General features: G+C 37.6%; 1 protein-coding gene across 2 annotated transcripts; it reads left to right on the forward strand.

The window, feature by feature from the left end:
• Positions 1 to 124: 124 nt before the first annotated feature.
• On the forward strand, positions 125 to 24,013 carry LOC142341649 (uncharacterized). Of its 2 annotated transcripts, none has more exons than XM_075392764.1 (11): positions 125 to 329; positions 778 to 1,102; positions 2,655 to 2,968; positions 13,984 to 14,200; positions 14,421 to 14,536; positions 14,741 to 14,969; positions 15,141 to 15,350; positions 19,924 to 20,060; positions 20,411 to 20,612; positions 22,480 to 22,625; positions 22,973 to 24,013. In XM_075392764.1, exons 1-11 carry the CDS (start codon positions 315 to 317, stop codon positions 23,426 to 23,428), a joined length of 2,367 nt encoding a protein of 788 aa, XP_075248879.1. In that variant the 5' UTR covers positions 125 to 314; the 3' UTR covers positions 23,429 to 24,013. The 2 variants fall into 2 exon arrangements, with proteins under 2 accessions (XP_075248879.1, XP_075248880.1); XM_075392765.1 differs by having other exon boundaries at positions 15,141 to 15,344.

Consider the following 24,013-nt stretch of genomic DNA (forward strand, 5'->3'; position numbering starts at 1 on the left):
TCTTGCAGAAAGAAAACGACTGCTTTGAGAAGTGTTGCTCTAATGGTAAGTACCTGTCAATTCCGTTGTGTTTTTCACAGACGGTGACCTGACAAAAGGCACTGCTGAGCCGTCTTCGTTTTCGAAACGCTAGTGAAGGTTGTCCAATTGTCTGCGTACGTTATTGCATAGATTGGGCACAGTTCAATAGTTAATTGGACGATTTAAAAATTTTCTTGTGATTTTAACGGTTTAAATAAACTTGGTTATTCTGTATTGGTCCCCTATTTGAAGTTGAAAAACGCTCCCTTGTGAAGCTTCTTGAAGAATTCGTAATGGTCGCAAACATGGTAAGCAACGATCCTTGAGTTAGCTGAGTAATCAAATAAAAGAGTTGTAGGTGGGGGCGTACTCGGGGTAAAATGTAAAGGGAATGTATCGAGGTTTTATAGCTATGCTATAATTTATAGCTATGTTGTAATATTTCGCATTTTCAGCGGATCCGTATATAGCGTATCCCTTGAATTTTTGAATTAGGCAAACGTTGAAAAAGCATCGGAAAAAGTTAACTTGGAATTCAGAGAAACGCAGAAGAAAATAGAGCTAAAGTGGGGAAATATGCCGAATCAAATTAGACCATATTGATGCATAAAAGTACGATTATATCCGATTATAAACTTTATGGGCACTTGATTAATTGAAGCAAGTGCTGTGACAGAGAATTCTCGAATATTAAACTCACACAAGGGGGGCTTCAATGGCTGCGCCACTATAGATTAAGTGAATATGCAATTGTAGGGTGTGTACAATACTGGTGACTCATTAGCTGGTGTGCGTGGATCGGAATTGCCTCGACAATCAGACACCAAACCTTTATCAAGCAGTCCGGAATCGGTGGGATCTGGCTCGAATATTCCTCAGATTATGCCTGAAAACAGCGAGGCTAATGAAGCGCAAGCAGATGCCTGGAAGAAACTGACGGCAGGAGAAATTGGAAAGATTGCGGGAAATGATAGTGCGGAATATGAAGAGTTTGCGCGAGGATCTGGAATAAGTGGAAAAAGTCCTCGGAAATTGGGTTTTATGCCGAGTGACCAGGGTGCGCAGCCACCAATGAAAAAAGGTGCGTTTGAGTATCCGAGACCTATAAATTGGTGTTCATTTGACAACTTTGTGAGTGGTTGGTTTCGCTTTTACGGTACAGCGAGTTGATTCCGGACACTTAGACCTAAAATTGAATCTTTATCGTGAAATTAACCTCATCTCCTAACTTGATGCATGATTGAGGTGTATTTGTTACGGACGTGAAGCAATCTAATTGAAGGTTGGGGAGCAGCGGTTTTTGTCCGGAAATATAATCTCGGTGTTGCGTGTCTTAAGGCTCTCTAGACAGTGCGAAATTTTGTTTGTTTGGGCCTTTATTAAATGGCTGAGGACTTGATATGGGACCAGCCTAATGTTGGTTTTAATGCAACCACTATTTGAGCACGCGACGAAGTCAAAAAGGGATTTTTTCATGAATTCAACTCGGCTGAATTTGTGCGTTCTGTTGCAAGGGCAAGCAATTGTGATATTTTTGCCACCACACACACCGTACCGGAAGATTCTGCACTCAGTAGTAAACATTTTCGGATTCATTCAAATGAAATTCCCCTAATCAGATAACTACCAGTCAATTGTTTGACAATCGGTTTCAAAAATTTTTCGGAAAAACGTCTTTTCAGAATTAACCCCGACGTAAAAACGGACATAACCCCCACTTGACTGAAAGAGCTGCGTTGGACCATGCCTGTAGGGCTATGTGATGCCTTAGCGGACCGTGTGGGACTTGATATGCATTTATCACAAATTATGACGACCAAGTCAAATTTAACGTTTATTTCCGCGGAGGATTGTTTACGGGGTGGTGTTGCCATGTTGGAAGTTTCCTTGGAAACTTTTAGGATCCGGAGACTGAGCTACATTGTCAACGTCTTTTGCATTGGCTGTAATAGTTTTTTGTCTCGAATACGCTACGCTTTCGACGAGATTTTTGAGTCCTGGTGGATCCATTAAGTAGGCGTTGAAGATTCCGTAAAAGTCGATTGAATGTAATCAAATTTTACATGTTCGGGAAATTTTCCAGAACCTGACATGTAAATTATGCTAGCCTGACGCTGCTCCAAAGGAGAGATTGAAATAGCAGTTACCGTTTTCCAAAACTAAATCAAACGCCTAAATTGTAAAACCAATAGGATTCAAAATTCGATACCATTTTGAAATCGCAGATTATATTAATCATTTTTGATGCTCGACGTATCGTGTTCGCAAGTCGGCATGTTTAAACACCCTTATTTCTGGCCTTTCGTAGATCGTGTTTTCATTAGATCGTGCATCTCGGTTTAGTAATTCTGGGAGGATGTTTTTATTAGGTGCTACAATCTTGCAATGAATATGTTCAATTGAAGGTTGATCTGAAATGTTTTTGAGATAGTTTCTTTTGGAAGTGTTCTTGTAAAGCTTACGATTGTAAGGTGCACACGAAGTTTTTTAATAAGTAGATTTTAGCTTCGACCATTTCGAAAATGTGAGGTAAACACTTTAAAACCACGCTGAAGAACCCAAACCTAATTCGGATAGTAGTTAATAAATGGCATATTCGAAGTAGAAGGGACTGAACTGGATGTCTATTTCAGAATGCTTGGCCTCTGAGAAGCCGGGACCGACTAGCTCTGGCAGTGGATCTCGTGGAAACTTTGACGGGAATGGAGGAGGCAATGTCCTCCCACAGAGGACGCCGGCACTCAATCACCAGGCCAGGCAGATACCAATATCTGCGGAAGCTCTTTTCGGAGGCGCAAGTGTTGGATCGCCCGTGCAACAGCAGGGTGCAGGTAGTCTTCAAGGGACAGTGGCATCTGCCACTGGAGGACTTCTGAACACTTTGAAGTCGCCTGCTCAGACTGTGCACGCACAGGCTATGGCCCAGAGCCAGCAGCTACTCATGCAGGTATGTGCTTGAATGAGAATCTGAGGCCTCACACGAAATTGAGGTGGTTGATTCTTATAGCAGCGAAGCTGTAAACTGAGCTTGGCTATACTGTGCTCTTATCTGACGCTTTTTCGTTCAACGTTTGTTCAGAGCAAAGCTGATTTTTATCTACTCGATTTACCTCAATGACTTCTGCCTTTTTATTTTAGGTGAAAATAACTCAAGAGGCGGTCCTAATAAAAAGGTTTCTGCGTATAGTGTATTTTAACGCCTAATTGTTCAAACATTTCAAAAATGGGAAGATATATGCGAGGCTGGCTATTTTGTAGCCCTCGATCTAGTTTGACTTTTTAAATAATAAACACTAAGGGAAATTTTGAAATTCAAAGGAAAAATCGAAAGGAAAACAGATCACTCGGGCTATGGGGGTAAGGATGACCGATCGCGTTGAAATTTGAACAAACTTGAAAAGTTCCCGAGCCTAAACAATTTAACCATTCGACCAAAAATTTCGAGAAAGTCAATTTAAATTTATTTTTAGTCTGCATTTTCTGCTGATTGAACTGATGGTAACAACCAATGTAGCAACCAATGGAAAAAAGACTTCAGTTAATAAGTTTGAGCTCTCAAAGTAACCAAAAAATCAACTTTGAAAATAAAAAATGTAAACTACAAGCAGGATACTCTAAATTCTGAGTCTATACAAACAATTCTAACTTCACCTGAAATAACTGTATTTTAAAAACCGAGGATAGCTAAGTAATAAAACGGATTTGTTGGAATGTACATCAAATCAACAAATGCATTATTGAAAAGTAAAGATGGATTTCTATTCCTGACTAGCTTAATCTTGCTGATCTTTTGAACTAACATCTAGTATAATGCAGAAGAATCTGAGTTAATAGAAAACTTAATACAATTGTTCATTTCTTCTTTAAATTAGAAGTTGCTAATCGAATCAGAAGTTGCTAATCGAATTGACCTTTTCCCTACTGTTTTTGATAGATGAAAAAAGTTTTCATCAAGAATACTGTGAGGAGTAACAAGGACGAATTACTAATACGTAATTACTAATAACCAATGTTCTTCAATCCTCCTATATATTAAACGCGTGAGCTCTAAAGTGGGACAAAATTTTTGCATGTTTAAGGGGCCTCTCGAAGCGCATGTTTAAGAGCCTCATTGAGCAGCATGCTTAAGCGAACATCGCGAGAGGTCAATGACCTAAAAGGCTCATAGTAGATGGGTGGGAATCGAACCTGGGACAAAAAACTGTTGGTCAGGTGCAGCTACCACGAGGCTAAGTGGGCTTGAAATTATGCTCGCCCAGAGGAAAAATTTACTGTCCTGGATACTACGTGTTTTTTGAATGCTCCCAAACTATTGAAGTTTTTATTGTAAATGTGTTTTTCTGCTTTAAAGATTCTGCGCTATTCTAGAAAGATTTCAACGAAGTTTTTCAGCTTTACTTTTTGATTTTTGTGTGATCTCAAATGCTCTCAATCTGAAATATGTTAATGATACGATATAAGCAATTGTGAGAGACGGTGGTTTGTAGTCGTTATAGTTCAGTTGGTAAGATGGAGGACTGCTATTCTGAGGGGCGATGGTTCGAATCCGTGTCGGGTACCCTCACTTTTGTAGACTCACTTTCTTTTCTCACTTTCTTTTCTCACTTTCTTTTCTCACTTTCTTTTCTCACTTTCTTTTCTCACATTCTTTTCTCACATTCTTTTCTCACATTCTTTTCTCACATTCTTTTCTCACATTCTTTTCTCACATTCTTTTCTCACATTCTTTTCTCACATTCTTTTCTCACATTCTTTTCTCACATTCTTTTCTCACATTCTTTTCTCACATTTTTTTCTCACATTTTTTTCTCACATTTTTTTCTCACATTTTTTTCTCACATTTTCTCACATTTTTTTCTCACATTTTTTTCTCACATTTTTTTCTCACATTTTTTTCTCACATTTTTTTTCTCACATTTTTTTTCTCACATTCTTTTCTCACATTCTTTTCTCACATTCTTTTCTCACATTCTTTTCTCACATTCTTTTCTCACATTCTTTTCTCACATTCTTTTCTCACATTCTTTTCTCACATTCTTTTCTCACATTCTTTTCTCACATTCTTTTCTCACATTCTTTTCTCACATTCTTTTCTCACATTCTTTTCTCACATTCTTTTACCTTTGTTTTCTGACGTTCTTTTCTAACTTTCCTTTCTAATTTTCTTCAAACTTTTTTCTCACTTTCCTTTCTCACTTTCTTTTCTCACATTCTCAGATTCTTTTCTCACATTCTTTTCTCACATTCTTTTCTCACATTCTTTTCTCACATTCTTTTCTCACTTTGTTTTCTCACTTTGTTTTTTGACGTTCTTTTCTAACTTTCCTTTCACTTTCTTTTCTCTTTCTTTTCTGACTTTTTTCTCACTTTCCTTTCTCACTTTCTTTTCTCACATTCTCACATTCTTTTCTCACATTCTTTTCTCACATTCTTTTCTCACATTCTTTTCTCACATTCTTTTCTCACATTCTTTTCTCACTTTGTTTTCTCACTTTGTTTTTTGACGTTCTTTTCTAACTTTCCTTTCACTTTCTTTTCTCTTTCTTTTCTGACTTTTTTCTCACTTTCCTTTCTCACTTTCTTTTCTCACTTTCTTTTCTCACATTGTTTTCTCACATTCTTTTCTCACATCACATTCTTTTCTCACATTCTTTTCTCACATTCTTTTCTCACATTCTTTTCTCACATTCTTTTCTCACATTCTTTTCTCACATTCTTTTCTCACATTCTTTTCTCACATTCTTTTCTAACTTTCCTTTCTCACTTTCTTTTCTGACTTTCCTTTCTCACTTTCTTTTCTGACTTTTTTCTCACTTTCCTTTCTCACTTTCTTTTCTCGCTTTATTTTCTCACTTTCTTACGTGAGAATAACCAGAATCTATAATTCTAGCTCGAATGCTGCACTACCATATTTAAGCTCTTACCCTCACTTGTATTAACATGGAGATCGCAATATCTAAGCTCCTAATTTGCTCATTTTTTGTACTCAAAAATCATGCAGCATAGCAAAGAAAGCGAACCAAATAGCCACTAACCAAAAATTTGCTCATTAGAAAGGTCAATAGGCGTAAGCAATAGGCATCGGCGGCGTAGAGGATAAAACCAATGACTGAAAGGAGTGTTAAGGGATCGAGTCTAAGGCCGAAAAGGACGTATAACTTCCGGGACGAATATTATGTAAGTTTTCTTTCGCTCCTTTTCTAATCTTTTGACGTATTTCGGTAGCGTAAGTGATAAGACCTATGGCTGTTCAGCGAGGGGCATGGGTTCGCACCTGAGGTGATGCTAGAAATGGTTCTTTTCGTGACCCAAAAAATTGGTTGTTTTTCATCCTCTCCTGTCTGTCTTTTTTGTTTCTCAAATTCTAACCCGAATGCCGTACCACCATATTTAAGCTCCAATCCTCACATTTTTAACGGTCCTTAAACATGCAGCCTAGTGTAAGGCATGTTTTGAGACGCGGTATATCGACATATTTAGGCTTTTTTTGCACTCATAAAGCATGCCGAATAGCAAAGAGCGGGCCAAATATCTAATCAAAAATTTTTGCTCATTGGGAAGGTCAATTGGCGTGGGCAGTTGGCAGTGGTAGCCCAGAGAATGAGACAATGACTGTCAAGCTGCGGAATGGGTTCAAAGGCAGTAAAGAGGCATAATTTCCTGGACCACAAATTTGAAGTTCGTTTTCATTCTTATTTGGTTGATTTTCGTTATCTTTTCAATAATTTTGCTTTTGACCAAACTACTGATTCAAAGACCAATATACAAATGCAAACCGCACTGGTAGCGTAAATGATAAAACTATGGCTGTTAAGCGAGGGGCGTGGCTTCGCACCCTAGATGTTGAGAAAACCTGTTCTTTTAAACGAGTTCAATGGTTAACAGCGCTCCTTGTTTTAACGGTCCTCAAACATGCAGCCTATACCACCATACTTAAGCTTAAGGTACTGATCTTCAATTTTTTTGTGCTCATTAACCATGCAGCATAGCAAAAACAACCATGACAAAAAAGCCATTGACCAAAAATGTGCTCGAAATTTTCAGGTTCAAAGTGGGAAATTCATTTTCTCATTTAAGCTTATCTGCTCATGTGTTTGCGCTCATTGAGCAACCTGCATAGCGTAACAAGCAAGCCATGAAACCATTGACCAAACTTCTGCTGATTTTGAAAGCAATACAAAAATGCAATAGGCAATGCAATGGGTAATTGTTTTCATCTTGAGTGCAATACTTAATTGCGCTCCTGTTTTTCATCTACTCGAGTGCAATACTTAATTGCGCTCCTATCTTCACATGCTCTAACTGTCCTGAAAGTTGCAACCGAGCGTTTCACAATCGCTCTGAGAAGCTCTATACCACCCTACTTAAACTTCTATTCAGATGTTTTGCACTCATTTAGCATGCCGCCTAAAATAAACAAGGGAGACGAAATGCTATTGACCCAAGTTTTGCTTATATCCAAAGAGCAATAGACAAGTGATACGATTTGGTAGGGTAAGGGATAAGAGCTATGGCTGTTAGGCGGGGACATTGGTTCGAAGGAGTTGGTGCCGAAAATTGCAATAATCCTGGACCGGAAATTTTTCTCATTTTCTAGCTTTCTTCCTTATGTTCTTCTGTCATCAAATATGGGTTTCATTTCAGCACAATGGTTAACAGTGCTCTTATCGTCACATTTTTTAATGGTCCTTAAAGTTTCAGACATGTTTGGGTTCTGAAAGGCGCTATGCCGTAATATCTGAGCTAAGTTGGGAATATCCGAGCTCCTAGTTTTTGAGCGTGTAAGGTATGCCACAGCAAAAATAAGCCAGCCAAATAGCCACTGACAAGAAATTTTCAGATTTAGAAACCAGACGTAAGCAATAAGCATCCGTATTTGGAGGGATAAAGTCACTCAGGCAGGTGTTTGCCTCCAATTATGACTAATAATTTCTTGGACAAATAATTTAATGACTAATAATTTCTTGGAGAAAGACTAATAATTTCTTGGACAAAGATCGGCACTGTTCGTTCTTTCCGTTTTATTTTGAGGAATAAGACCATTGGCTAGTAGTCGAGGGGTATTGGTTCGCGAGGGGCAGTTTTTGGTTCGCGTGGGGAAAGTTTTTTTTTGCTCAAATTAATTGTCGCTTTTCGTCTTGTTACGTTCTATTTTCCATTTTCTTTTATCTTTTTTGTGTTCCTCTGTTTATATTTTTGGTGCTATCTAACTATGTATAAGTTCCTAATCTCGCATGTTTTAACGCTCTCTCCTTAAACATGCAGCCTAGCGTAGTTCATATGTATTGAGACGCGCTATGCCAGCACGTAGAAGCTCATCTGTAAATTCAAAGCGATCCTTAATCATAGCGCTCCTGAAAACACAGCAAAGCAAAAATGTGGCTTTGTTGCTGCAAAATAGGGTAATTGACGCAAAAACTACGCGTCGGTAGAGTAAGTAAGAGCTGTGGCTGTTAAGCGAGGTGCAAGGGTTGGAGCACGAGCTGGTACGAAACAAATGCTATATTTTTTAACCTATTCCGATATGATTTCGTGATGCTTTTGCGGGCCTGCGAGTTTTCCTGAAATGGAGCTCGATTATAATTGAAGCATCTGGGGATCAATTTGTTTCAACGATTGCTTTTATATAAAGATTTTTGTGAGATTTTTGTGTTAATTAACGATTGATCATCTACTTGACTGAAGGTTGCGCTAAACGCATTTGTTGGCATTTTGTTAATAAATGCTGTAACATCGACAAAGTTTTCTACTGAGCCTTTTTTTTAGTAGTTGAAAGTATCAGAGCGCAACCACTGTCCTGGTTGACTTGATTGCATGTGAAATTTTAATTTCTGTTTTTACCTTCTCGTTTCTTGCTGTTATTAGGTGCTAAGCTTTTTGAAGGTTTAAAATTCTAGAATATTGGTCATATTGACTGACTCAACTGTTTCTTGAGTAATTTAAAATTTGGCTCTCCATTTCACTATTTTAAGTTGTCTTGTGATTGTCATTTTGTCATTTTCTGCTGCTCTGGAACGAAAACATAACCTTTTAAAACATAAATTGTTAAAAATAAAAATTGTTAAAAATAAAAATTGTTAAAAATAAAAATTGTTAAAAATTTGCATTAGAGGCCCTTTTGTTTTCTAGTGCTTAGTTTTTCAAGGTGAAATGGTTTGAAGTTTTCTGCTCAAAATCTTCAATTGACATTGCTAATGGTTCAATCTGGTTGGCATGTATGTATTTGCAAGGCCAACAAAATTGTATCGAATTTAATGAAGATTCTACGTGTTTTGATCAAGAACGAAGTTTGACGCAGTTAATGTACGCGTTTTTTCAATATCAAATTTTTGCTCAAATGTTTTCGATTTTGTTTTTAACCTGCTTTTGCTTAAGTGGCTTTTTCACTCCTGAGTTCCTAATTTTTGTGTAGTCCAAGTTGCTCTTAAGTTTGTTGCTAGTATAAATGGGATTGTGACCTAAAAAGAATCAAAGCCATTGGAGCTTAGTGGTTCAGAGTTTGGACTGGAATGGTGGATGTCAGGGGCGCATTGGTCTTTTTTAAACGCGTTTGACATGAAGGCAGAATTGTTTGCTTCCGTTAATTTACATTAACCATCTAATCAAATTAGTGCTAAGTAAGAGCCTGTTTAATTGCTCAAACGAAAGGTGAAGCAATGTAAAGGTGTCTTATGTAAAATTTTCCTTTGACTTGTTTTTGTTCAGAGCATCATTTGATTTTCTTTTGCTTTTTTGTACCGATTTTTGGTCTGAGCAGACGACTTTGTCCTCTCAGATGGGGAAAAAGATGATTAATATATTAGCATCACAAAAGAGCATTGAGAGAAGTATCGCACGATTTAAAGGTGCGAAAAATTCTTTCGAAAGATTGAAATCGTCAGGAAAAGCACCTGAATTACTACAATTCTAGATAATTGAAACGAGCGGCCATGGAACAATACTTGGTAAATGTTTGAAATAAGCTATTGAGTTGATGTTTGAAATTCACAAAAAAACACGAACAAGAGGGGAGGAGGAACTATATACTCAAATTGGTTTTGTTCAGACAATTTTGGCTGATCGATATCGACAGTCCGAAATCAACTTTGTTAGGTTTATTGGTGTGTACTTCTTGCAGATTTAATCAAACCATAACTTAAGGTGTAAAACCGCAATAAAGATTGAATTTGAATTCAGTAGAAAAAATCTTTCATTGCTGACACTAAGATAAAAAATTGACCAAATTAAAAAATGGAGGCCATAATTTGAAGAAGCCATAATTTATAATATTTTAAACTCAAAACGACCGTAAGCTTTCAAGTAATAAACTATATACAATACTTTGGAGCTAGTTAGGAAGCGAATTATACCTATCACTAATAAGCTTTCATTTCTATATTAAGACCGACTGAATACAATCCGAATTATTTCTGGATGATAACAGTCCAAGATTGGTCCAAAACAAGCTGTTCCAATGCTGTACTACGTCCATTAAGAACACTTAATTTTTCGAATGTTTGATATTAAAACTTTTGACGTTTTCAACTTGATTATCAAAAACGCAGCTTTTTTGATTTAACTGACAAAATGTCCAACATTCGAAAAATTTAGTGTTCATGGACAAACAGCATTGGCACTGCTAGTTTTGGGCCAAAATAATTCGGATTGTATTCAGTCGGTCTTAATATAGAAAAGTAAGCAATAGAACATTTCAAATCAAAGCTCAATAGTGATAGGTATAATTTGCTTCCTAACTTGCTCCAAACTATTGTATATAGTTTAGTACTTGAAAGCTTACGGTCGTTTTGACTTTCAAAAATATTATTAAATTAAATTATTTTAGCTTATTTTTAAATTATGGCCTCCACTTTTCTTTTAATTTTGGTCAATTTTTAGTGTCAGCAATGAAAGATTGCTTCTTTTTTTCCATTGAATTCAAATTCAAGCTTTATTGCGGTATTACGCCTTAATTTATGTTTTTCTGATTTTGATACTACTAGATTTTGCATTTTTATTTTCCGGTATTCGCCCATTTTTCATTTACATGATCGTCGTTGACAGTTCATATCACATTGGTATTAATAATAAGGCACAGTCGATAATATTAAAATCCTTTAGGATATAGACTCTGGTTTTAATAGCTTCGACAATATTTTCTCGAAGAATTTAATGATTTTTAATTTTCAACTGTTTTTTGTCCTTTTAGTCGTATGAAATTTCCTGTACAATGACCCGGTATCATTGGCTTTTAATGGGAGAATAGATCGCCAGATCTTCCGATATTAGTAGATAGCTTTTGGCTTTAATGGCGGTGAAAACAATTGTTATCAAAAAGAACGTAATTATTTTATTGTCTGTTACCTAGTCTCGGTAATTACAGGTGAAATTTGACAATATGTTAAGGGAAGGTGTTAATGGGATTGGTGTCACAAAATCTAATGTTTTTGAAGAAATAGTTGTGTTTTTACTGGCTTTGACACGGGTTTTTCATAAAGCAAATTTTTGATTTTGTATTTTTCGTTTTTTGTAGAGGTAAGATATATTCTCGATAATGGCAGGTCTCAAAAGCTTCATCTGGAAGAATAAACGAACCTACCTAATTATTTCATTCTGTAATTTATGGCGTTCATGTCTTTGGAATTAATTTTTCTTGTCTACTTGTTGCTTCATTTCATGTCACGTACTAAATTATCTAATACATTATCGGTGTTCGAAGAAGGTGCAATCGAACATATTTTGAGGGCCAAAGTATGGCTTTACGGATTCGGAAGCGTTTTCTGGCAAATTTTTTTGTCTATTTGTTGTTTTTGTAACGGCATCGAAAATGAATGCAGACAGTTCTTATTTCCCATCTTTAGAAACACCGGTAAACGTATGGGATATTTTAGTTGATTTCTACTGGTTTTCTTTGAATTTGTTTTAAAAGAATAAGCGAATTTTTCATTTGGTAACAGATAGACAAGAAATACAGTAAATGAAAAATTCGCTTATTCTTTTATAACGAATTCAAAGAAAAACAGTAGAAATCAACTAAAATATCCCATACGTTATTATGGACTGGTCTCATATCTTTTTTGGTGAATTGCAAGTTTTGTTTAGTTTCAGTTTTATATGACGCTCTTGACTAGTTATGCTTCGAAACGGACAAAGTTATTGATGTAATTAATGTTTTGATATTGCTGTTCGTCGCTTTCTTCTTAGTGGCATATGTCATCAATCTAATGCAGCATTTTTTACTGTTATTTGCTTTGGGGGCCATCTTTTCGTTCATACATCAATTTCTTTTCTGAAAATACTTGGTTTTCTTTCCTCATTTGGTAGACAATTATGCCAAAATTGTGGATGAGCGGGTTGGAGCCTTGTGCGATCGCACATTATCGAGCCTCGTTGTTTAAATAACAGCGCCAACAGATCTTTGCAACAATTGCCCCCTTTGCTACCTAGTAGAGAATCGCTACCCCTTATGTGCTACCCCTTATGTGCTATACTTTACCAGATTTTACTTAGATTAGAGTTTAGATGGCCGATTGTTTAAGGCTAACAGTTTAAGCGCAATCGCGGACCGCTGTTCACGGCCATGCCTCTCATGCGCTGTGGGAGGTAATCCGGAAATCGTGGGTCGGTTATCGCGGGGAAGCCGCGACGCGCCCACATGTTCGCTTTGTATTCCGGTTCGGCTAGTTGCCATACCATTGCGTATTTTATTCTATTCAATTATAGTATAATATGTGCATGCGTCGTCTCTGATTTGTTAATAAATGGCTCGCTTAAATTCTATTCAAGAATAGCCCACCTTTTGCAAAAGGGGGGCACTTGTTAGATCACCGTAAACTTTTTTAAAATGTTGAGAAATTAAGTCAGGCAAATCTTCTGGTAGTTGACAAGTTACCATTTCTGATTTTGCTCGAAAAATTTTCGCTGAATGATTGTATTTTGGACAGTTTCTCTGCATTCAGTAATTTCTGGTAAAAGTATTTCTGGAGAACAATTAAATTGGTCTTGGAAATAGAATTACGTCTGTCCAGATTTTTTGGTTGCTATTACATTATGGGTCAGACCTTATCCAAAAACAACTAAGGTTCTTGGAATCGAACAAATTTTTTACCTGTATTACGGGTTAGCCAAAAACAGATGACCTGAACTTTTCCGTTTTTTTTTTTCAAGCATGAAATCTTTGGCTTTCATAACTGATGGCTTGTTAAGTGTTATTGTGTAAGCGTGAGTAGTGCGGGAAAGTCAACTTTCTATGGTAAAGGTTATTAATTAATGGTCAATGGTTTGTTACGGGAATGAACAATTTAATGAACTTTTTAGCCTACCATGTGATCCGTTTTTTGAATTGAGCATGTTTATCAGAGCAACTGATTCGATTGAATGGGGCACTAAATTTTCAACTTAGAATGTAAATATTTGTTTCCTTGTCTTTGTTTGATTTCATACTTCTTGGGGCAGCTGCTAGATGAGCTTTCCCGCTCTTCAGCTGTCCTCTTCAGGTACCATTTGATGCCTGAAGGAACAAATTAATTTAATTTAATTTAATTTAATAAGTCCTAAAGCCAGGATTACGTTCTTGGGACCAGTCAGAGAGTCTAGACTAGTATAGAAATATCAGAGTTTTAGTAAAAGGGTGTTAGCAGCCTCTCCGTTAGTTCCATGATTTTTTCGAAATAGTTTGTCATCGCCAAATGATACCACTTTTTCACCGGAGGACAATTATAATTAATTTGTGGCTCAGGGTATTGGTATATTGAAAAAAATGACCATCCTCCCAATACATAACAGCTTCCTTAGAAATTGACAACTACGTTGCTGCTCAGTAAGTTTATCGCAGCTAACGCAGAAGTAACGTCTTAATGGTCCGTTTTTAAAACCAGAAATTCTTTGGAATAAATTTGTAAGTTTCGCATGAATTATCTGATTTGCTCACTGTTTTGATTTTTTTTATTGCTCTTGAAACTAGACTAGAGGGCTGATTTGTTTCAGCTACTGGAGCAACAACATGCGATGCAATTGATGCAGATCCAACAGTTGCACGCTGCAGCCGCTATGGGGAACCACCCTCTCCTCTCGCCCAATGGATACCTGGAGTCCACAACACGAAGTCTGGCAGAGCAGCTGAACAGATCTGTGACGGGAGTGGCGGCTAATATGAATGCTGCTGCTGCCGCTGGAGTCTCACCTAAGACATCCACGCCTAAAGGTTGTAATTACTAATCGTGATTCTTTCACAAAGATTACATCCGAGAGACTAATCATTCGCTAAATCCTTGTTGCGATTCTTGTTGCGTATTTTGAATATCTGGGTCTGAAAGTAAGGATTGTCAAAACATGGATTGAATGAAAAGCGTTACCCTTTTGCTCCTTGTGGGTTTTGAGTAAGGGATTGTGACCTCGTAATCATAGCTTTAACTTCATTTTAGGAAAGATGATAGGTGCTCCAGCTGCGCCTGCAGCCGGCCGCTTGAGTTCCAGCTCGGGATACTTGACCGATAGCAGCTACAATACAAGTGCCGAGAACTCACTACACGAACTGGTGGTTGGTAGTAGTAGTAGTATGCAATTGAATTCATTCATCGAGGATAATGCAATACAAGATATTTTGAATTGATACTGGAATTATTCAGAAATATCTTTGCCATTGATAGTATAGTACTTGACTATTGGGGTGAAGTGTTAGGAATACGATGGTCAAAATGAAATGAGACTTCTGGGGGTTTTGAAATCATTTAACTGCTTTCAGTCAAAAATTGCCCTTCAAGGACCTAACCATGGCATCAATGACGCTTTGAGTACTTCGGGAACTTCTGGAGCCACCGGATTTTCAGGTGACGCGAGTGCGTCATTAGACCTGATTCGGGACTCCCGTTGGACTAACCAGAGCTATATCAGCCAGTCCAGCCAACTGGAAACGTCTGGGAGCTCTTTTGGAAATGTGGACCAGTTGGCTGAGAATCACCGGAAATCTGCTGGTGAGTGAAAGTGGATAAGTTACCAGTCAAAAGATCACTGTTTCAAAAGACAAGACGGCTTACTGACGAAATAAAAAATTGGAAATTAACTTTTAACCATACCAATTTCAACTGAGATGGGGAGGTGGTTGGAGCTGCAATAACGGCGAAGAAGTAAACTAAATGTTATAGCAAGCAGTGAGGCAACGTGCACGTGGGTGGGGCAGCTTCCCCCAAAGAACACGAAGAACCCGCAGTACAGCTGCAAGGTGTTTCTGGGGGGAGTGCCGTGGGATATCACGGAGTCCATGTTGCAGAGCCAGTTCAAACAGTTCGGACCTGTAACCGTCGACTGGCCTGGAAAGGAGAAGAACCATGGCAAGAACCCACCAAGTGGTAAAGGTGATTTACATATACTCTGCTACTATCAAATTTGAAGTTAGTGTTCAAAAAGAATAGACAATACTAAAAATTGCAAAATGAGAAGCACAAAGCAAAGCCATTGTTAAGAACAGATGCATTACGTGCAAGAATTTGAATTATATTGGAGAGGTCTATGTAGTAAAGATATGTTCACACATATTAATAGCCGCAAAGCGATAGCTGAGGTGGACTATTTTAAGCCTTCTCTTGAATTTGACTTGACGACTCGGGAGTATTGGGTACGGAAGTACTATTCGTTCAGACGGCGTTTTGACCTAAAAGCGAAAGAGTAAAATTGCCGTGTGAACTAACTTTTTCTGATTTCTGAGCGAGAAGATTTTGATCATGAGCTTCGATCAGTGAAAGACTTTTCGACTTAAGTGCTTTGAATAGAGGCTGTATAAATGTGAACCTCGTGAGTTTGATAACAACATATCTGAGAGTCTAATAATGCGTTTCAATTTCAAGAGCACATTTCATTTTTAGTTCATTTTTGGCTTATAGTTTCATTTTTGGATCAGACTTTTAAATCTTAATATTTTCTTAATTTTAACTAGTCTTTGGTTTTGTTTTTGTCCTTAATCTGCGCATTCTAGCTTGTATCGTTCTATCGTTATCCTAGGAGCTATAGTATTATCAGCTCTGCTTTTTCGATTTTTTGCAATTGATTTCATTTAACTATGGCACGGTTTGGAGAATTCGCTGAAATGCCATTCGAAAATTTTTGCTGATGAATATTATTGGGCTTAGTTTTGATATTTAACCAGTTTTTGACTTCGTTTGTCTTGGTTTAGTTCGTAATAGTTTGAACTTTTTTTCTGACTGTGAACGCATAAGGCAGTTAATATTCCTAGAAATTAAACAGATTTTATTAAAAGAGAGCTACCAAATGTCAGCTTTTTCGACAGCTTTTGCCAAATAATTTTTGCGGCTTTTGGCGATTTTTCACATTTGTCAGTTCTAAAGTTTTAAATAAACATATACCATGCAAGACGATGCAATACGAAATGATTGCATCATATAACAACTTTGATCAGTGAACTTGTACTTTCTCCGATCAACACCTAGAACTGGCAACATCTAAGAACCAGAACAACGTTTTCTCATACACATTTTTCTATTTTGCTAAATTGTTTGGAATGTTGAAACAGCCTACAGATTACTCAATGCCGTAATTTCTCGATTGCCATGACTTAGAAAAATCCAGTTTACTCATTTAACCAGTTTTGACTTCATTTGTCTTTTTGTTGATTTAGTTCTAGTAATAGTTGAACTCACTTTGTCTATGACTGTGAACGCATAAGGCAGGTAATATTCCTAGAAATTAAACTGATTTTAAAAGGGTACTACCAAATAAGGTTGGCAGCTGTTTGTCTTTTTGGTAGCTTTTGCTAAATTTTTTGGCAGCTTTTGTTGATTTTTCACATTTGTCAGTTTTAATACCATGCAATACGAAATGATTGCATCGTGTAACAACTATGGTCAGAACTTTCTTGATCAACACCTAGAACTGGCCAACATATAAGAACCCAAATAAGGTTTTCTAACACGCATTTTTCGGAATATTGAAACAGTCTACAAATTACTCATTGCCATAATTACTCGATTGCCATGACCTCGATAAATCGAATTTTTAATACGGAAAAGCCCTTATGCAAAGGTTCACCCAGAGGCAAAATTGACCAAGCTGTGGACCAAAAAGGACTGGCTGTGCAATAAGTAAAATCTTTCAACGTTGGTTAAACAATATCGGATCCAAGAAATTTTTCGTTAAAATCTCAACATTGACTTCCTATTTTTTTTAATAGTTTCACATTGACTTTGCTTGTTTCCGCCAGGATCGACCAGTGAATGGAACGATTTAATTTTTGGAAGCAGTGTCATCTAAGCACTCATGAGAAATTGGATTAAGCTATCGGAGCTATTTTCTGGAAATCTGCCAGCTATTTCGACTTCAACTTATCAAAATTAACAATCGTTTGTTAATATAAGATGTTCAGTTTTTGAGCAATCAGCTGACGTCACTCTTAAAGGTTATTGTTTAGGTGTTCTCCTGTACAATCTTGTTTTCGAGATTTGTGAACTCTGTCAATGAGAAATCGTTTATGTCGATAATTGAAGTAGTGGTTTTGGTCGCACTGGGGAATTAAAGAAGAGAAATGGTAATATTTTCAGAGTACGTGAATTTGGTTCAAACTTAAGTAGAGTGAGAAGTCAAGATTTTCGATTTGACAGCGGAATTAAGTTTGCGTGCGGCAATTTGATTTTTCGTTGTTTTCCTCTTGATTTTATGCGCTAATGATTCGGCAAGAAAAACTGCAGGAGAAATTGTTTTAAAGACTTAGACGCCACCTTTTTCTATTAAATAATTTTAGATTTAGCCATATTTGTTTTTATCTATGACAGGTCTCATTGTCTCAAGTGAATTAGGTTTTAAGGTTTTGTTTCCAATAGATTTGTTCTGACGAATTTGATAGTACTTCTTCCAAAAATTAGCCTTTTCGTTTTGCCGGCTGTTCTCGTCGGTTCGAGGGGAAGTTCATTTAGCGCTCAAGTGAGTCATGTTTTCTATATTCAGTCCTACCTCTTTGTAATAGTGATGGTTTAGTTTGTTGTCACAGGGTCTAACTTATGACAGGTCTTATTGGCTTTCCAAGTAGTAATGTTTATAGCTGCGAAGCTGGAAGGTGGGAGGATCTATATTGTGGTGCTCTTGGTTTTTCCAATCCAAAGAATTGGGATTATAGAGGTGCTCTTGTCTTAGAAGTTTCACTTTTTTCTATGACGGAGCTTTTGAAACGATAACAGGTACATCGACCGGCATTAATTCGCAATATAGGACTTCAGCGGGGTTTAGTCGTCCTTCAATTTGTGCTACAGCTGCTGAGAAGGCCCTAATTGAAGGATTAAAGTTCATTGAGCTCAAACTGATTTTTGAGCTCAATATGGTGCGTTTTTGTTTTTCGAGGTTTCGTTTGATCAGTCTCACATTGACTTCTGTCAACTTTGATAAAGGTCTTCTGCAAGACATTGTGCTTTTTGTGAGCTATATGTTTTGCACTGCAAATCTAATTACGCAAAATGAAAAAAATATAAGGGCAATGGAGTATTTAAGAAGGGTTCTGCAGAATTTAATGTCACGAATTTTGGCAATATTCAAAATTTGCAATTGTGAGTTTATCGATCTTTGAGGTCCAATGAAACTTCTTTGGGTTTTGGTTACCGGGCAAAGGTTCAAGTTTGTCATTTCAATTTTATCAGTGGCTATTGAACTTCAAGGCTTGTAGGTGTAAGTGCTTATATTTAAATAAAATCAACCGTTCAGGTATCAGTTTTAGCAATGTTGATCTTTTTGCTCCTGTTTAGTTGATCTGCTTGTGAGACGCAGCAGTTAGAAGTTTTTCATTGCCTTATTGTTTGACGGGATGTTTTTTTCGTCTGACGTCTTTTTACGTTTGTTCACACAGCAAAGCTGACCGATTTTCTTTTCCTCGGATTGTATGTCAGGATTCGTCTTGTGGCTTTTGTTTCGTCTGACGCTTTTGTTACAATTGTTCACACAAAGGTGACAGTCAAATTTTCCGACTTCCTCAATTAGGCCGTTAGGCTGCGTGACTTAAGTCCAGGAAAAAATTTTTAATCAGTTACGTGATTATTTTGATCATACGTGACTTACTCACTCGAAAAGACTTTGCACTCATAAGTTTGAACCAAAGGAACTCTGTAATCAAGGTCCATAATAAAACGGCTTCTGCGGAGTGATCGGTGAATTTTTTACAGCGTTTTGAGCGGTGCAAAACATCTTTATCTGTATTACATGGCATGCAAAGCTTTCGCAGCTATTCCGGCAATCTGCTGGCTATATTTACATGCAAAATTTGTTTTTATTTTTGGGCTGTTTTGCAGTTTAGATGAGTCTTATTACTGCTCTCATTTTCCCTCTAATGTGCCGTGGTTGCCTCTATTTGATGGTTCCAGCTTGGTTTTTAAGTTTTTATTAGGTGATGTCATTTGTATTGGAGTCTGATTTCGTTTCTCCCTTTGTAGCCAAAGGTGCAAAGGTTGTTAAGCTGTTGAGACGACCAATGCTTCGGTCACATTTTCGGTTTTCCGTGTGGTTAATTTCTGACTAAAATCTAAATTCCATCGGTTGAAACAGTGAGGCAAGTCAGAAAGCAACCATATAACTCCGAAAACATGACCGAAGCATTGGTCTTAAAAGCTTAACGTTCCCGGCAATAAGACTTAATGTAACTTTATTAGGGTTCCTTGGAGTATACTTCTAACTGGTATCAGTATTTAGCTTATTGTTCTATTTAAAGGCTGATTTCTATTTATCAGAACTAGTGCGAACCAAAAAATGTGACATGAAAAAATAGCTGTTTTTTTTTACCAACAGCATGTAATCCCAACATCGGTCAATGTCAACGTTAGCCATTATCGGGCAAATTGCCTGGTATGATTTTGGAAGAAGGGATTTCGACGATAGGAACTTTCGTTCATTTATAGGCGTTTTGACTGTGAGTGAGAAAATGTGTTGGTGCTGTTTCAGGTTACGTGTACTTAATCTTCGAGAATGAGAAAGCGATCCGATCTCTGTTGACTGCGTGTACGAATGACTTCACCAATTGCCAGAACTCGGGCGAGTACTACTTCAAGCTCAGCAGTAAACGAACACGCTCCAAAGAGGTACTGGTATCCTTTAAACGTTGATTGATAAATAAATGTCAAAATCGACAAGGAGAATATCAAAATGCTGAATGCGTGGATAGTTGCGCTATGAAATGTAAAAAAAAACGTGCACATGGATAACTGTTGTTTAGTTCGGTTTACAGTTACCATTGTGAAATAAGGCTCTTAAATACGAAATTTAATTTGATTCGAGCTTCCCAGTGCAGACTCGGTTGCCATTCAAAAAGTTTTGACACTAGCCGTTCCAGAGAAATTTGTAGGTCATATATACTCGAGAAATTTGTGTAGAAACGAACTGCTTTATTTTTGCACTGCTGGGATCTTTTATCTTCGATTAGCGTGTTTAGGTGCAAGTTATCCCTTGGGCTGTGAACGACAGCAACTTTTCGCGTGTGCCACAAGGAAGTCGAACTGAGACACAGAGGACTGTATTCGTTGGGGCATTGCATGGAATGCTCAATGCGGAGGCTCTTGCTAACATTATGAACGATCTGTTCGGGGGAGTGACTTTTGCAGGAATTGACACGGACAAGTACAAGTACCCTATTGGTGAGATATTGTGAGTGAAATGTATGTAGCAGGAATCCTAGCTTCCTAGATTATTTCGATACGCCTTCAAATATACCAATCTTTTTTAGGTAAAAGCGTATCGAAATAATCTAAGCTAGGATTCCTGCTACATACATTTCACAAGTGGAAGCACAAGAGGAAACCAACTGTGAGAAGTTTAAAGATGTGGTTGGACTTTTGTATTTCCGATTTCTATTTTGAGCTAATCGACTTTGTTTGACTACGACTTAAATAATTTGACTAATAGATATCTCCTGGGTGTCCGAGACCCAGCACATAGCCTTGAACAAAATCGCCACAAATTGTAAATAACCAAAAATCGTAGATTTAACCAATCGTAGAAATACCAAAATTCGTAGATTATCCAAAATATCGCCCTAACTGTCAATTGAATTGCCTAAGGCGTCGTGTTGTCTCCAACTCTTTTGTTTCGATTTCTGGAAAAATCAATAAATGGGATTTTTGTATCCCGATAGTTGTCAATGCCCATTGGAAGATTGTGCAACGTCTTCCGGAATGGTTATAAGTTGATTTTGTATAGTTATTTTTGTATAGGCAAGGACAAACTGGGATTGAATTAACAAAACCAAATTCCAAGATTTGAACTGCAAAACAGGTTGTTTTAACGAAAGCCTTATTAAGTAGCCGCCTGCGGCAAGGCGTTGAGCCAGCAGTAGATTAGGATCCAGTGCTGCAAATACTTTGAAGTCCTGCTGGAAATTCCCAGGCACCTGCACCAAAAGCAACCGATGCATACGCCCTCTACCTACCAAATCTGCATAGAATGTACATGTGCCTGACATACCAAGACTTGTGATTACCATATACGAACATGTACCAACCATACCCTGACCTGTCCCTAACACAATGTATCCAGACCCAAACCTTTAACCTACTGGATTACCCCCTGAACCATCCATACCGGAATAACCGGTAACGGGGAGTTCAGTAAAAATAAATTTCTTGCTTTGAGCTAAATTCAAAATCGAATAGCTTCCTGGCATAATTTTTCTGCAACGAAGTTTGAAGCAGTTATTGTAAACGGAGAATTATTGCGTAAATGTAACTTTTCCTGCTACTTTTACGCATTTTTCGTAGCAACTATTAACAAGTTGGTCTGTTAATGCAAATTTTTTGCTTTTTGATTTTTTCTGCTAGAACATTGACTTCTCAAGTGATTTTTTCACGCATTCGTTCTTCATTTTTGATCTCTTATTGTTCTCACTCATAAGTAAAGCTTGTTGCTAATATAAATTTGATTGCAGCATAGCAAATGAACGGACTGATAGTCGAGTTTGCAGTGCTTCTGGTGGGGATCAGGAGGTCTGTTTCGAACCCCGGCATGGTCAACTATTTTTGCACCCATAAATCATTATCTAGGCTACAGCACCAGAATTAAATTGCCGAAGTCAACAAAGTTAATTTTGCCCCACCCCCGACTAAAGCAGAAGTGACGTTAGTTTTGTTTAGGGGTAGATGTAAGAATGGGTATCCGAACTTAATTTCGATACGCTTTTAAGACTGATGGAGGTATTCAAAACATAGACGACCCAGAACCTTTGACAAACGCGGGTACACAAATAATGACTTAAGATTCTATTTTGAGAAAATTGACTTATTACCACATGTTCTGCGAACGTTGTACGAAAACAGCTGCTTCAAATCGAATTTATCGTTATTGGGGCAACCAGATGTCTCGTACCAAAATAAAATTGTTAGCCATGTAACAAAATCAAGCTTTCGCTGACTGTTTCTGGGTGACGCATAGGTCAGGTTATGGGATGTCAAAATACCCATGTCAGAATAATTGAAAGTAGCTCTTCAATTTCGCTTTGTTCATATACAGGTTCTGGGAGAGTGGCATTCAATAATGACAGATCGTACATGAAGGCTGTGTCTGCTGGGTTCATAGAGATCAAAGCCAACAAGTTCAGCAAGAAGGTACAGGTGGATCCCTATCTGGATGACCACTTATGCAGCCAGTGCGCACAGGTAATGTAAATGTAAACTACCTACTTTTGAAATAAAAACATTACCATACCAAAGTTAATTATTAGAAGTGTAAATGCAAAGTATTGTCTAACAGATCAGTACAAGAAGAACTAGTATGTTAAACTTAAGAATGGTGGAAATACATGTAGAATGTACGGCACAAATCAGTTTGGGTGGAAAGCGTGGAAGATTATAACGCAATCTGAGAAGTAATGAACTATCCGAAGCTCCTAATTGGCTGCGAAGTACCAACATCTTGTGATATTTAATTGTCCCGTAAAATTTAAATGGATTCAATCCGAGTTGAACTGAATCACGGAGCTCATGCAAAATTTTGTCATTTGTAGGTACCGGGCCAGTACTTCTGTCGAGAGGTGAGTTGCTTCACGTACTACTGCTTGCCGTGCTGGAACTGGCATCACTCCATTGAGGCATACAAGCCACACGTGCCCTTGACCAGGAACAGCAAGGTGAAGAACAATATAGTGCCGCCGGTCACTCCAGTCCCCAACATGCCTCAAACTCATTTCGGCATCCAGTACTCAAGCCAGAGCTCAAATGATGCTCAAGAAGGCAGTATGATTCCAACGATGGCCTCTGCTTTCCAACCATTTGCAACGTCAACTGGGGGAATCGGAGGTTGCGAGGCGCTGGATCTGAATGCAATCATGAACATGAATTCCGTAGGGGCTTCAAACGCGGGGACTGGATCGGTGAACGTCTCGTGCGCCGGAGCAGCTGGACTGTTTCAAAACCCAGGATCAAATATAGGGCTGACGGGAGCAATTGAAGCCAGGAACTAAGAGGACCACCACAATAACCACGAACGTTATTAGCCTTGTATCGATGCTCGCTTGCATCAACTCTTTCGTAACCAATCTTATCGAGGAAGCTAGCTTCCTAACTATATTAAACTATTGAATACGTTTTTGCAAAGCGTGATCTTAGTATGATTCTATTCATCATTGTCAAGTGGTATTGAAACGTATTAACTGTCTTTAATATTGGCTTTAATATTTTGTCTCGTGTTGTGCAGTGTAATCAATTTTCATTTGATGTCTTTAATATTTGACGATTGATCAAACATGCGTTAGTTCGTCTCATTTCAGATGTGAATTAGTTGCGTGTTTCAATTTTAGTCTGTACGTGGTGCTGCTCACGTGTTATTGTTTCTGAATTATCTTAAAGTTCTAACAGTAAGAAGTTGGTGCTTCATGACATTGATGTTGCAGATGTTGAGTTCCTCATTTTTGGGGAAGGATGCTTAATTTGTAAGGATTCCAAATTATTTATATTGAATTTGTACGTAGACGCTGTGCGTTATACTTGCGTCTGTATTATAAGTTGTATCCAACTATCCTGAAACAATTAAATATTTGATTTTTAAA

The sequence above is a fragment of the Convolutriloba macropyga genome, chromosome 6 (assembly GCF_964194025.1).
Source record: "Convolutriloba macropyga chromosome 6, txConMacr16.3, whole genome shotgun sequence".
NCBI lineage: Eukaryota > Metazoa > Xenacoelomorpha > Acoela > Convolutidae > Convolutriloba > Convolutriloba macropyga.